General features: G+C 42.9%; 1 protein-coding gene across 1 annotated transcript in view; it reads left to right on the forward strand.

The window, feature by feature from the left end:
- Positions 1-15,844, forward strand: part of IL17REL (interleukin 17 receptor E like) — a 137,454-nt gene that overhangs the window by 24,060 nt on the left and 97,550 nt on the right. The window contains exons 5-6 of the mRNA XM_083180162.1: positions 2,924-3,038; positions 10,791-10,835. Of these exons, the coding sequence (XP_083036288.1) occupies positions 2,924-3,038; positions 10,791-10,835 (160 nt within the window). The remainder of the gene's footprint in view (positions 1-2,923; positions 3,039-10,790; positions 10,836-15,844) is intronic.

Here is a 15,844-nt window from a genome sequence, read left to right on the forward strand (position 1 = left end):
GAAATTCTGAAATTCAATTTAAGGTGAAAACTGTGGTCCCAATAAATGTATAGGCCCTTATCCAGATCTGATCGCAGTACAAATTTGTTCTCAAAATGGGAAAAGTTGTGTGCACTACAGGGGTGGGGGTGGGGGGGTGCAGATGTAACATGTATAGAGAGAGTTAGATTTGTGTAAGTTATTTTGTTTCTGTGCAGGGAAAATACTGGCTGCATTATTTTTACACTGCAATTAAGATTTCAGTTTCAACACACCCCACCCTAATTTAACTTTCTCTGCACATATTACATCTGCCCCCCCTGCAGTGCACATGGTTTTGCCCATTTTGAGAACAAATTTGTACTGCGATCAGATCTGAATAAGGGCCATAGAGACAGGAAAACCCAAAAATGTATTCTTGGTACTGCTTTCCTAGCACGGCGCCCGTCTCATTGATTGTATGCCTTAAGTTTAAGGTACTTAAGGCATACAATCAACGCGATGGACCCGATTTTTTAATCTCATGGATCTCATGGATCCCACTATCAACGTCAACCCGAAGCGTGGCGAGCGGCGGCGGTACGCGCCCTACGACCTTTTCATACCCCCACTATCCACGTCGGCGTGGAGTTGAGAATAGAATAGTGTGGCGAGCGCAGCGAGCCACCGAGCCCGAAGCGTGGCGAGCGGACGCGGATACCTGTGAAGCCCGCGAGGGGACGTGTATAGCTGTGATGGTATCCGCGTCCCCTCGCGGGGCGCGCTGCGCTCGCCACGCTTCAGGCTCGGTGGCTCGCTGCGCTCGCCACACTATTCTATTCTCAACTCCACGCCGACGTGGATAGTGGGGGTATGAAAAGGTCGTAGGACGCGTACCGCCGCCCCTCGCGGGCTCGCTGCGCTCGCCACGCTTCGGGTTGACGTTGATAGTGGGGGGTGGTGCACTATGAAAATGGCATTTGGGGGCATTTCACAAGTTTAATACACATTTCAATGCATTCTGATGCATTTCAGTGCAAAATCGGGTGCGATGCGATTTTTAGCATACGATCTGCATACGATGCAGGTCGTGGGAGCCGTGATACTCCACAAGTACCGAAACAAATCAGACGGAGATAAAGTACCAGCCAATCAGCTCCTAACAGCTATGTTTCAGGCTGATTTTGAAAAATGACAGGAGCTGATTGGTTGGTGCTTTATTTCTATCCACTGTATCTCTCTCCAAGGTTTAAGCTGGGTACACACTGGAGCGATGGAGAGTAGTTCCAACATCCTAGTCAGCCCAGATCACTCTTACACACCACAGCGATGTTAATGAAGGATGTAACGATCGCTGCTCCATCGTTCATTAACATGCATGATGGCACTCATGATGTTGCTAGGTTTGATGTGCAGGACATCAACCTTGCACCACCGCAAACGATCCTTCTGTCTGGGCGGCATATCGCCTCTTGTTACCTGGCTTTAGTATATAGACCTCTTAACTTTGTATATGTTTTCAATGTTCTGTAAAACTTATACAGGAAATCTTTCTTCACAACATATATGAGCATTTATAGACACCAGGGGGTACATTTACTAAGATGGGAGTTATATTGAAGATGGGATATTGCCCATAACAATCAATCAAATTCTATCTATTATCTTCTAGCAGGTGCAAAAATAAGAAGTAGAATCTAATTGGTTGTTATGGGCAACATCCCACCTTTAATAGATCCATATAAATACATTTATCCCCAGCTGTATGTGCCTATAATAGTTATTGGTAAGTTGTTAAATGGATATGTACTGGGTAGATTTGACAGTGGTCTACAGATGGGATGGGGGGGGGGGGGGAGATAAATCAAGCCATCTAAGAATTGAACCATAGTAACCTATAAACATCTGGCTAGCATTTAGCAAGTGCGTGCGATAAAATAGTATGTTTGTGCTGATTGGTTGTGGGCATCTTCTCCTCTTGTCAGTTTCTGCACTCTTTAGGATTAAAACATCTACCCTTATCTATATTGTTAAGGTATATTTTAAGTAGAAATTTTAATTTTAATGATGTATTAACAGTTGAAACTTAGCCAACATACTGTATTTATGATTAACACCCAATCTTCTAACCAAATCTTCTAATTATTTTGCCAAACAAACACCTCCATAAATTATTAATGAGTACCACATTATGTCCCTGATTCTGGTTGGCTCCCTAAGCAGCGTTATTTCGCCTTGTTGTAACGCCGCCCGCCGGCTTTACGAATGCCTGCCCTGGGCTCCGCCACACCCCCCTCCATTTATGGTGCCACGGAGACTATGTAAGTCTCCGAAGACGCCTGCATAGAAGCCCTGCACATGTGCATAAGCGATTATGTGTATGCACAGAGCTTCAACATCAAACTCCAAATGTGAACGCATGAGGACGTTCGCAAAACAGAATGAGGGCCTATATACCATTGTTTGTTAATTCCTATGGAACATATTTGGGGATTTATTTACCCAATGCCTGTCTTATTATTATATATGTATTGCAAATGTATTACTAATGCCAGACACTAATTCCAAATAATATGGAACAGATATGTTGAATCCTTCTTATGTATCGCTGCAGTACATAGCCAATTGTATCAGATATTATTTTAAATATGACATGGCATATTATTTCTACATGATTATATATTATCATATGTTGAAGTTATGATACCTTTATTGGCATGCATTTCAGTATTGGTTCAATAATGCAGGAAGTGTCTATTGTCGGTAATAGTGCGGGAAACCCCAGAAGCAGCAGATAATGGGAAGTAAATATGATTGTAATCTGGCTTTCAATTGTGTAATTTCTGGCACTTGTACGTCTGTTATCATCCCTGGCACATGTTATGCATTGACAAGAAGGAAGCTGTGATAACAAGTTATGATTCTGAATTTATGATATAATGTATTGTTTGCATTTTTATTACAGATACATGTTCAGGCTAACTGCTTTGAAGTTGGTGTTTCTGACCATGTTTATGTAACGATGAAAACAGTCCCAGATTATTGTAGCATCGAACTAAGGCAGCAGTATTATGTGGAAGGTAAGATAATAGGTTTGTACAGAAAAGATTCCCCAAAACCTCCTGGGCGCCAGACTTCAGCTGGGGAACACTTACGGGTACTAACCCTTAAACGACAAAAAAATACAGAAATAAATGTTCCCCTCAGCGCTGTCAAATCACAATAGATCTTCTATATCTCTTCAAGAAGGTCTTTTACAGGTGTTCTCCTTTCCACCCAGGTGCCATTGCGGCTATGACTCTCAAAAAACAATGATTTTCTCAAAAGACAATGATGTTATGAATCAGACTACTTGTGACCACTGGAGTAGCCAATGACTGCACTGCAACATGTCAGTTAAATAGAACTTTACTTACCTCAACATTGCAGGGCTACAATCCTGTTTCAAGAGGAACAGACATACAATAGATGCTTGGCAACCAGGCAAGCATCCATGGGACATTGCGCCTGGGGCCAGGACCCATAGAGATGATGTCGGCAGCTCTCACCCGCCGTAGCCGACTCCTGGTATCCCAGCAACCAGACGCTAGTACTATAACGCGACACACAGCATTAACGGTGACAGGATCTTTACATAACATGTGAAACTCATAAAACTATTACCACACCAAAAAAATACATACATAGAGACAAATACATAGCAAAGAACAAAAAGCATTGCCATGATTATACATGGTATTATACTTCTATCTATATCAATGTAGCAAAATTGTATTATCATACTTCATATAACTATGTTTACCAAATTTTACATTGAAGTTCTCCATACAATTCTTTCACTGAGTCCACATGGGGACACAGTGTCTAACCTATAGATCCGGTTAGCCTCTAGACGTAATAAACACTTCAATCTGTCACCACCACGGTTGGATTCTGGTACGTGGTCGATAATTTGATATTGTAGAGAAGTCAATTGATGACAATTATCCCTGAAATGAATAGCCACTGGATGCCCTGAATCCTTACCTGCAAGGGCCGCTTTAATCACGGACCGATGCAGGGCCATCCATTCCTTAAAGTTCCTTGAAGTCATGCCTACATAATTAAGCCTGCATGGGCAAATTATTATGTAGACAACATATCTCGGATCGCAAGACAGTAAGGGGGAAATTTACTAAAGGAAATTTGTAAAAAAATAGGTGTATTTGTATCCAGAAATACACTTATTGTTGACATTTACTATCCCGAAAATACGGCAATTCTTATTCCTATTGATAGCACATCAATACGACTACGAATTGCCGTATTTTCGGGATAGTAAATGTCAAAAATAAGTGTGTTTCTGGATACAAATACACCTATTTTTTTTACAAATTTCCTTTAGTAAATTTCCCCCTATGTGTCTGATGTTAAACACTTTGGCAGTGTGGATGTTTAAATGTGTTGCCTGTAATCAAGTAACCACATGTCACACAACATGGACATTTATAACACCCTGGCTTTTTGCACTTATCATAAGGATTATTCAAGGTGTCAAATCCAGATATATTGGTATGCACCAACCTATGCCTTATATTATGGCCAAAATAGGTGCCGATTTATGTTTTTGCTGGTGGGTGCTCATGAAAAAAATAGAGGGGAAAATATAGGGGAGGGGTGTGGCCTATTCAGAAAGTGGGCGTGGCCTCTGAAATACAGATATGTGTATATACAGTCTGGGAAGTGTAGAGTTTGTAAAATATGGTGAAATGTGTAGTCTAATCAAGAGCGCCTTTCCCCCAGCAGCCTGAATAGATTTCCAGCCGGTTCAATCAGCCGGCAAACAATAATAAAAAGCAGGACGGTTTGGAGAAATATATCATACAGGTGCTTAGTTGTTTAGAAGAGGCTCAGTCCGGTGTTTGTACTAGTATAGCAGAATTTAATGTGTTTAAAAAGCAATCTTGTAAAAAATATACATTTATGAAATATATAAAAATGTTCACTCACAAAAGAAGTCCAGTACTTGTTTAAAGAACAATCCATCCCGTGGAAGAAACAATGGGTACAGGCAGGGTTAATCAACAAATCTCATGCCCGTCCTTAGGCACCACGTTCCCTTTGTTGTTTAGCTGTGAAATAAATGAAATGCAGGCTGACTCCCCGCCGGCTACTGTAGCCGTGGTCCCGGCTTTCAGGCTGGAGATGGAGTTTGTACACTTCACACGGGGGGGACGACTAGAAACAGTGCTGCAGCTTCTTGCGCAGCTTCTTGCACGGCTTCTTGTGGGTCCGTTAAAAACAGAAGATAATAGGTGGTCCCAGATTTAACTTCAGTCTGAATCTGTGCGTGGCAAAGCCGTGCGCCCCCCAAAGGGAAGGGGCATGGCTTAGCGGGGTGGCACTCTTGCAAGACACTCCCCCATTTTTTTTCACTGCTGTAAGGGCATGTCGATGGCTCTGTGAGCTGCTGGCCATGCCCCTAGGTGAATTTATATATATATACGTATGCCCCTGTCTTCATTGCACCCCTGTCATCCCCCTGCACCTCTCCATCCCTCTACCTCTCCATCCCACTTGCACCTCTCCATACACCTGTCCCCCCTAAACCTCTGTCCCCCATGCACCTTTACTTCCCTTTTTCACTTCTCTGTTAACCCATCTCCCCTGTACCTCTTCGTCCCCTGACCGATATTACCAATTGGGAAATGGCTCCACTGATGAAACTGGATGAGGGATTGTAGGTGTGTACCCTCCAGTTGTAGATAAATAGATCGTTGTAGCGATGATAGGCTCTTGTATACAGAGAGCTTGGTAGAATCCTGATGGCAACCACTCTTTGAACTGGAAAGTCTCTTAGGGACCTGGCTTGGTGTCCCAGCAGCTCTGTTTGAAACTTTAAATCCAGATTTTTGGGGTGGTGCTCTATTATTTTCAGGGATCAAGGATGACCATCAGTGAGAGCAAACAGGTCCAGTGTGATGCTCAACGCGTTTCCCCGGATCAGTAAAATTCTGGCTTCCTCAGGAGCGAATGATTTGAAATGGGCCAAAAGCATAAAAAATGTTTATAAATATTCAGAAAATATATATAAATCTCATAGAGAAGAATAAATGAATCATATATATAGGTATATGGAATGTAAAAAATATAAAAAATAATAAGTATTAAATAAATAAATAACATGACAAAGACCAGAGAAATGTGTATATGTAGGTATTAATATTTATATTTATATTTAATTAATAAATATAATTTTATTCGGATTACCATCTGAACAATTATTCAGCCAGCGCTGGCACCTTGTATATTTTTCACAGGATATATAATATGATTGCCATGTGTTTAAATCCTTTTTTATTGACCTGAGAATTTTTGGAAAATTAGCGCTATATAATGAGTTATAATCGCTAGTAATATAAACGCCAAGATAATTTATTTTATCTCACTTCCATGCGAAATTATATTTGATTTTAAAGTAAGTATCATACCATTTGAGCCGTAGATGAATGTATGCAGTAACAGCCATCTTTTTTTTTTTTTTTTTATATATTTTATTAGTTTTATATTACATACAGATACATTTCACATACATATCAACCATTACAGCAATTCTCTTATCATATTACATTACATTATCACATTTTGTCAGGCGTACATCCGTATCTTGCCTGATAAGGACCTTTAATCTAGACATTTTATACCTATGTCAGCGCCATGACTAGGTTGCCTAATGGTTAACATCTTATACATAACAAACTACACATTACATAACACCCCAGCTATAGATTTCTTCCCCTGCCTCCTATCTTATTCTACATGATCTTAGGCTCGTGTTCTTATCGCATACATTGGACACTACCTTTGGACAGTCCTGCAATTCATTACCTATCCCGAACATCCTGCTCTCTACCCCTGAGATCGATCTAGAACTACCGCTCCTGCTACCCTCTCTAGTGCTAATACCCCATATGGTTATGACAGATTGATTTGGCTTTCTATGGGAAACTACCGATCCTACTACCCTGATTGGTGCCCTTTAGGGTTATACCATATTATTGGCCTTCGATTGGTCATATTTGCCAGTTTCGACGCTGATGGATTATCCCCCCACATTATAGATACTGACTGTGATGTGTTGTTTGTGTTTGTGAAATTAATTATTCTTTTAACTACTCATACTATGTGCAATTTGTGTTATCCCTAACCCCTACCTTCCTCTATTTCTTCCTTATTCTACCTCTTCCTTATTAATACTTGTGCACTCTACTGGTTGTCTGTATTACTTTATGTGCCTTGACCCTTCCCCCCCCCCCCCCCCCCTCCTCTTTTTTTTTTTTTTTTTTTTTTATTATTTTATTTCTTTTATTTTATTATAATTTTATTATTATATATTCCTTTTAGTGATGATTTGTGCATTTACTTCCATTGGATTATCTAAGTCCGATGGACTATTTTAGTGTCGGGCTCCCTTACCCCATGTGCCCCAAATCTTTTCATACTTGCATATAGTGTTCCTGTGCATGTATATGTATCTTTCATGTGAGGCTGTATAATCCACCAGCGATTCCCACTTCTTATAGTCTGGACCTGCATCGGCCAACCAAGTCCTTGCAATCATTACTTTCGCTAGGGCACACATATTTAAGATCAATGCTTTTGTATACCTACTTATACCACTACTCATAAATATACCCAACAGGCAGCATTTAACTGATAGCCACTCTTCATTGATGCCCATATCACTCATTGTTTGCTTAACCTTGACCCAGAACTCCTGTACATACGGGCATTCCCAAATCAGATGATAAAATGTTCCCTGGGTAAGTTTACATTTTGGGCATTTATCCGAGGTTCTTCCCCCGAACTTTATTAACCTTAACGGCGTTAGATATGACCGATGCAACACATACATTTGCACTTGCTGCACTCTAATTGAGTTTGTTGCCTTCGCAACTGCTGCCATCGCCTCGGTCCATTCCTCTATCCCCATCGGGCCCAAATCTCCCTCCCATTTTTTTTTCGTCTCGTCCATCTCCCCCACTTTTGACCGCAGCAGCATATTATATAGTTTGGATGTTAGCTTCCATTTATTATTCTCTCTCAGCATTTTCTTAATTGGGGAGTCCCCGAACACCGGCGGGTGTTCCTTAAATTGTACCTCAATCACACTCCTTAACTGGAGATATCTAATGGCATAGCCCCTGGGGACAGAGAACTCTTCTTGCAGTTGACTATATGATTTCATCTTACTGTTGTCATAGATTTGGCACAGCCTGGTTATCCCCAATTTTCCCCAAGCCTGGGCTATTTGCTGTTCCCTCGTTTCCCTAGTTCCCCGGGGTATGTCCAATGGATACTCCCTATCTAATGCCGTAAATTCCATAATCTTATTCGCTTCCCTCCATATTTTCACTGCTTGAGTAAGTATCGGAGCTTCTTTCCTATTTACATGCCCTTTTACCAATTTTTGGATCATAGTTATCCCTCTTTCTTCCTGGTTCAACAGATCGTAAATCCCCTCATCTTGCGGTGTAATTCCTATCCAATCAACTAGGGACGTCAATTGACTTGCCACATAATATAGTCGGAGGTCTGGAAGACCCATTCCCCCCCCATCCCTTCTCCTCATTAGTGCCGCTAGTTGTATTTTGGGGCGCGAATTACCCCATATAAAGGACGAGAGCAGACTGTTTGTTTTTCTAAAAAAGGATTCTGGTACATACTGTGGTGCATGTTGCAAGGCATATAAATATTTGGGAAGCACTACCATTGAAATTAGATTTACCCTGCCCATGTTTGTCAGGGGTAGCCTCCGCCATACCTTGATTTTGCAGTAACAGCCATCTTAAAGAAAACGCTATGTGCATGCGAGATAGAACTTTAAAGTAAGTGTCTGTCTGCATGCGGTAACAGGAGTTTCTGACTGATTGCCTACATTAATTGACATATATGTGTATGGACATTTAAGTAGGTGTTGGATTTTATCACTATTTTGCCTTTGGAACATTACACTTAGGTTGTTCCTGTTAAAAGCGCTGGTGTTCACCCAACTTTTGTAATTTTGGTACTATGTTATTGTTCCCAAAACCATATTTCGTGGTTTTTTTCCTATCCTTTGCCAGCATCTCAGACACATATACATGTATGTGTTATTGCACAAAATTGCAATGGCATCACATTAATGTTTATAAGGTTATATTTATAAAGCTTTGCCTTCTGCAAACTGACACCGTTCTACAGAATTCACCGCAAAATTTAAAGAGGCACAAACAATATGTGTACAAGCCAGGTTTCACAGTTAATAATCATACGACTCAAAACTTTTAAGCACTTTGCAGTTTGCTAAATTCAACAAACTTCTGAAATAATGTGTACTCCATCGTTGTACAAAGTAAATATAGTAATGCATGATCCTGAGCAACCTACAAGTACAGTATTTCTGCTCATGTACGCTGGGCTGGTGTAAAGGTGGCCATACACATGCAGATTTATCTGTAGATCTGGCTGGTTGGAACAAAAACACGGTTATGGATGAGAGCAAATGACAGTTGACCATCTGCTTGGAAATGCTGGAAAACTGTCAAACTGTCACTCATCCGTAACAATGTTTTTGTTCCAACCAGCCAGATCTAAAGATAAATCTTACTAGTGTATGGGCACCTTTAGGCTTCTCAGCACCCTAGACAAAAGGTATATCTACACAACACATCTGTTGGCAAGCTGCTCAATCAGATTGTGATGTCACTGGTTAGGAAAAAACATTTTGTATCCGAATTGCACACTGAGTGAGAAATATCTACATAATAATCAGATAATACGGAGATCTTGGTTGCATATATCTGCAGATATAGGGCTAAGCCCCAGGCCGTACCTCAAGGCGAATCTGTGTCACTGGGGGTCCCTAATACTGGGTATTGGTCTGGGGTGTGGGCCTACATCATGCCGGCACAGGCTGATCACCCCAGGGCAACACACAAATGAAAATTAGTGGGGGTTAATAAGAAGCACATAAGTGCTATGTTAGGAGGTGAAAGGTGTGATTAAAATAAAAAATATATACAATGTGATAGGAAAAATATAAGTGTTAATAAAGTGTTAGGGTGTGCTGACCTGAAGCAACCCAGCCATACCAACACAGAGGGCACCACACCCCCAAACCAATCCCATAAACAATATCAAATATGTCTGGGTCTAATACTGTAGCCCAATGTAAGGCCACATGATAATGGCTTACAACATCTGAGAGCCAGCTTACCTGGAGATACCCTGGCTTCTCCAAATGGCACTCTGGAGTCAGCAATCCCTCCTAATGCTGACCCATCTATGCCTCTCTCAACTACACAACACATTTGTTGACAAGCTGCTCAATCAGATCAGATTCTCAGCACCCTTGACAAAACTTATATCTACTTCCTCCTCCCCAACCACATACTGCCACAAATATACACTTTTTAGCCCATCAAGTGGAAGTGTGGAGGTGGTGTCTTAGAAATTCCACAATATGTAGCGAGGGACAAGATTTGCTTCTGTTTGTCCACATTTATATGATTGGCAGCCGCAAACTGCCAACCCAGGGCACCCCTGCAAGGGTGCCATGGCACACAGATTGGAAACCACTGGACTAGAGTAAACACAGAATGAGTTGGGGTGTAACACTTTGCAGCAAAGGGGTCAAATTAGGGAATTAAAAAATAAATGTAATATCTTAAGTCAAATGCATTTTTTTTATTAATTTCATTGTAAAATAATTGAATAATTATTTTTGTGTTTTCCTCCATGAATTCTACTTTAAAATGTCTTATTTTGTGTTTCCTGGTTTCTACTGTAAAACACATTGTTTTTATTTTTAGATTGTCGCAACAAGGATGTGGGAAGCAATGCATTATCATGTATATGTAAGTTACAATATTACTGTACCTTATTTATCAAGCAGAAATTCTGTTGTAACATGCAGGTTCCCCAATAGTACATTTTGTGATTTAATAACACGATCGGAAAGTTTCTTGAATAATTAACCTAGAAGCCTACCTAACTAATAATGCTGCTTAGAGCATACTTTTATATTTAATTATACATTACATTATATATGAATAATATACCAAATATTGTATCTAATAAGCATATTACAACTCTCCAATGGATATGCATATAATCTAGTCTACAAAAATAAAGTTTTTTCTTTTATCAGAATTAAACTCATTTTATCCATCGGACTCTTTTTTTTGTGACATACAGATATACTTAAAATCTGAATAAATTAATACTAGCATAAATCTAAATGATAAATATCCAACTCATTCTTGTGAGCCTAAAAAGTTGTATATGATGATTTTTGGGCACAGGAATTGCAAATGTCAATTTATCTGAACCATTTTTCCAGCCAGTGAGAAGCCTTAGAAATGGTACACAGCAAATATGCAGGCACAGTTCTTCGCAGGATCACCAACTTTACACAGGTGTGGTATGGGGTTCCGACAGTCATTAGCCTGACGTCGGGATCCCGACTGCCCGGACTCAGACAGCATGGCGAGCAAAAAAAAAGCCCCTTGCGGGCTCGCCTATTCTAGTCTCCCTCTATGGGGGTCGTAGACCCCCACGAGGGAAATAATGGGTGGCCGTCGAGCACCCAGCTGTCAGTGTTTTGACAGTCGGGATCCCGATGTTGGGTAAATGACTGTTGGGATCCTGACTGTCGGGAACGCGTCCGGCACCCCTTTACACCCGAAGTGAAGTTCATAACACTTTTTTACAAGTTGAGGGAAAGTTCTCCTATCAGATGTAAAGGTTACTTCACCACACACATCATTGTCTGGATGATTTAAACACTTTGTTTGCATGATTGAAAATATTCTAACAACTTATACACCAATATTGGGGATATTAAATCCCGGGTCACGACTGTTGGGCTGGCCGACAGCCGAGACCCTGTCCCGTACTCGGCTGGCTCCACTAAGAATTGGCGGGCGGGATTTAATATCTCGCCTGTCTAACACCAAAACAGGGGAGTGGCTGCAAGATACGGCTGTGGATTGTCGAGCTATGGCCTGGAGCTTGACAATCCATGGCCGTTCTAGGCAGTATGGGCCAGACTGCTTCTAAAGTCAGGTCCGTTCAGCCACAGTACAACTACAACAATACAAAAGTACATTTACCGTCTCTCAACACGCAGACGCCACTCGGTCTGAGTATCTGTATTCAGTCCTGAGCACAGTCCAAATAGACCGTCTCTAGCCAGTGCGCAGCAATATATAAGGTCCAGACAATAGGGTACAGTAAAGTTCTTCATTGGCCAAGAGGTCAGGTTTCGCTTCTCCTGATTGGTACAGTAAGGATGCACAGCTATGTCTGTCCAAAACTTTGTCATCATATGTCCAGGGTTCATGCTGTGCATCCGATTTCAGCTGGATCTTTCAGTTAGCCCTTCCTCATGGCATTGTATAACATAAGATATATATTTTGTCGATAACTTTTGAATGGATAACTTTTGAATGGTAAATGCTGCTCATTTCAAACAAACACCGGAGAGCTGCGAGTGAGAGACTGAGTGTGGAGTATGGGTTTATGTGTATTAGTATGGCTGCGCTCAGGGTTCACAAAATTATTCTTACTTGCTTCTATACACTATTTATGTAGCTAAGCAAACCAAAATGGCGGCCATACCATACTAGTGTGGCGTGGATGTAACACGACTTTGACAAGGGGGACATATTGTTTTTATGCTTCAGTCTGCCTGTCTGTGAATGTATGATAGGCCTATAAAGAACACAAACATTTGAAGTGGTAATTAGACATCTGTGGACCCCTGTGTTTTGTTTTTAGTTATACTGTATTTCATTATTGTGCTTTGGTTTTGGAAAAACCACACTTCAAATGTTGTGGTTTTGATTTTATTTTTGGTTCTGAAAAATATAAAAAAATTTAAAAAAGATAATTAATAAACATGTAAAAATGGAGGCATGGCTTGGACTCCATGCAGGGTAGACGTGGTTCTGCTGGGCTCCCAGTCTAGACTCTGATTAAAACCTTCTGAGCCAGACCAGGGAGGCTTCACCAGCACCCTGCACCACTGGAGGATCTCCGGCTGCCACCGCTCACCATTACTCCTGGAGCCGGCATTAGGGAGCCGTCGGTGGGGGATCTGCAGCTCGAGGCCTTCTCCCAGGACTGGAGCCGCGGCCTCGATTTCCGGCTGCCCTCCGGTGACATGGACGCTGCCGCGAGGACCGTGGATGACTGCCTATTCCGGGCGACCGGGGGTGAGTGTCGACCCCATCCTCCTCCCACCCGACGCCTGTCTCAGCGCCCACTGATTCCCGGCTCTCCTTGCCTGCGGATCCGGACGCCTGGGACCCGCGGCCTACCCCGATTCCAGAGCCACGGCCTCGGGTGCTGGCTTCCCGCCTGCGGCGCCGCACTGCTACGTGGACCGCGATCTGAGTGACGGGGTCGTCTGCCGGCCCCCAGGCCTTCCCGGCTCCTGACTGATCTAGGCGGTCGCTGCCTGCGGGCACAGGCACTGGAGGTCTGCGGCCTGTTCCATTCCAAGACCCGAGGCCCAAGTAAAGGTACCTCCAGGGGGGACATTCCCATCTCAGCCCCACTCCTTGTGCCAAAAGAAGTGGCTGCTGTTAGGACAGCCACACTGACCCTGCAGCACCACTGTGCCCACCGCAGTTTATACCAACCACGGGGCCCCAACATTAGAAGCCTGCACTGACACAGCATAGTATTCAGCTCCACTGCTCAGTGGGTGCAGGTGGGCACACTACTCTCTCTATTGTTTAGAGCCTGCAGCTTGGAAAGCCACCACATCGGCTGCCTACCACAGTGCCCCAATCCCACTTTATCAGCATCTCCCCACCAGCTAAACATCCTGATTACCCAGATCCACATCACTAACCCAGCATTTTCAATGCTTGCTGGACCACAGCCCTAACCCCCACCCTTGTTCAACCCACGGCTACACAGCCCATCTTCTCCAAGATAACACCTACCATCTGACCCACCCCCCACAACTTCGCTAAAGGCTGGTGTTTACTGTCTGATACATTTAGTGGTTATACACCTGCTGTCAGGGTCTCGGACTCACCAGCCTCCGGGTCACGGACTGAGCTGTATTTCGGACCGCAACCTCCAACATACATCTATCGTGGTGAACTGTGTCGTTTAAATAATAACTTATGTGTACCATATGCCTTGGATGGATAAATATATATAACAACAGGGGAACGGGTGCGGTAAAGAGGCCTCCCCAATGTCTTCTCCTATACCCCACTCCCCCAGCTCAGGGCCTTCTACAGTGACGGATGACTCTACAACTTTACCCCCATCCTCTAGGGACCTTTTTTCCACTAATGAGATCACGTACACATTGGCATCACTACTTGACCAAAAACTGACCCCGCTAAAAGAGTCCATTGATTCTGCTATGGCGCAAATTCTACAACACGATCAGCGGCTATCTGAAGCGGAGCAGAGAATTTCAGACTTAGAGGACGAGTTGGCCACGACCAAAGCTACCACTTCTTTACAGGAAAAACTACTCTCCTCCATCCATGACAAACTGGAAGTTTTAGATAATCGGAACAGGAGGAACAACATCAGGATAATTGGCATCCCAGAAAGTGTTAAACCAGCAGCCCTTATGCCCCTTGTCTCCGAATGGCTCCCGCACACGCTAGGCTGTGTTGCCCCGACCGATTTGATCCTAGTGGAGAGGGTGCACCGGGTGGGCCCAGACTGTCAGCAAGGCAGAGACAGGCCTAGGCGCATCCTGAACTATGCTGACAAAGTTAGCCTGATGGACGCCTACAGAAAATACTCAGACCTACGCTATGAAGGAGCCAGACTACTTCTTTTCCAGGACTTCTCATACTTGGTCGCTATGAAAAGGAGAGAGTTTGCACCGATCTGTAAAAGCTTGTATGAGCTGGGCCACCGCTTTGCTTTACTATACCCAGCCAAATTACGAGTTATGTATGATCGTAAACCCTATTATTTGGAGTCTCCACAATCAGCAAAAAACTTTTTGGACTCTGTGCCTCCGCAATCCTCCTCAAACATGTATGATGTGGACTAAACTCATGATTGACTACTGTTACGCCATCTCTTTCCACCTATACGTTCATGTCTGACAGACCGGTAAATTACAACCGTTATTTCATCTCTTTTACTGGTTTGCTATACCTTGTGGTTTACATTGGTTGTGTTGTGTATTGGATGGTTCGGATCTCTTTACTATCTATACCACCATGCCTATTGCAAGATCGGGGGAAATGTTTATGATGCCGGGGTCACTGTGGGTGTGGGAGTGTACCTTCACTGTGCCACCAGTGTTAGCGGTACCTGCAGGTATCTCGCTCAGTTTTTGATAATTACCCCTCCCCCCGGATACCTAATTGTTGACTACTTTCAGTATTGGTCGATGCGACCGAATATTTGGGTTTATGAAAATTTTTGAAAAATTATAGTTACTATATGTTTCTTGTTTATGATATACTGTATGGTGCATGATTTATGTTATGTGATGTGGAATGGCACTTTGGGTCTTCACTACCCCCTTACAGTCTGCTCGCTGGGACAGACTGGGGGATCCTTCTAAATTTACTCACTATAGTATACAGACCCCGATTGTGAATTGATTAACAATGTCGGTACTCTTTACTTAGATGGGCGCCCGTCGCGGGCATCGCGGGTACATTTATGTCTGGCCGCGACGCGACCGACGCGATGCCCGCGATTTCCCATTGAAACCCATGTTAAACATGGAAATCGTGTCGGTCGCGTCGCGGCCGGCCATAAATGTACCCGCGATGCCCGCGACGCCATGCTCCCGATTTGCCATAGGAATCAATGTTAAAAGGCCCGATGGACACGATTTTACTGTTAAATGGCTCAATGGACC

Source organism: Crinia signifera, chromosome 4, assembly GCF_055691185.1.
Source record: "Crinia signifera chromosome 4, ASM5569118v1, whole genome shotgun sequence".
In the NCBI taxonomy this organism is placed as follows: Eukaryota; Metazoa; Chordata; class Amphibia; order Anura; family Myobatrachidae; genus Crinia; species Crinia signifera.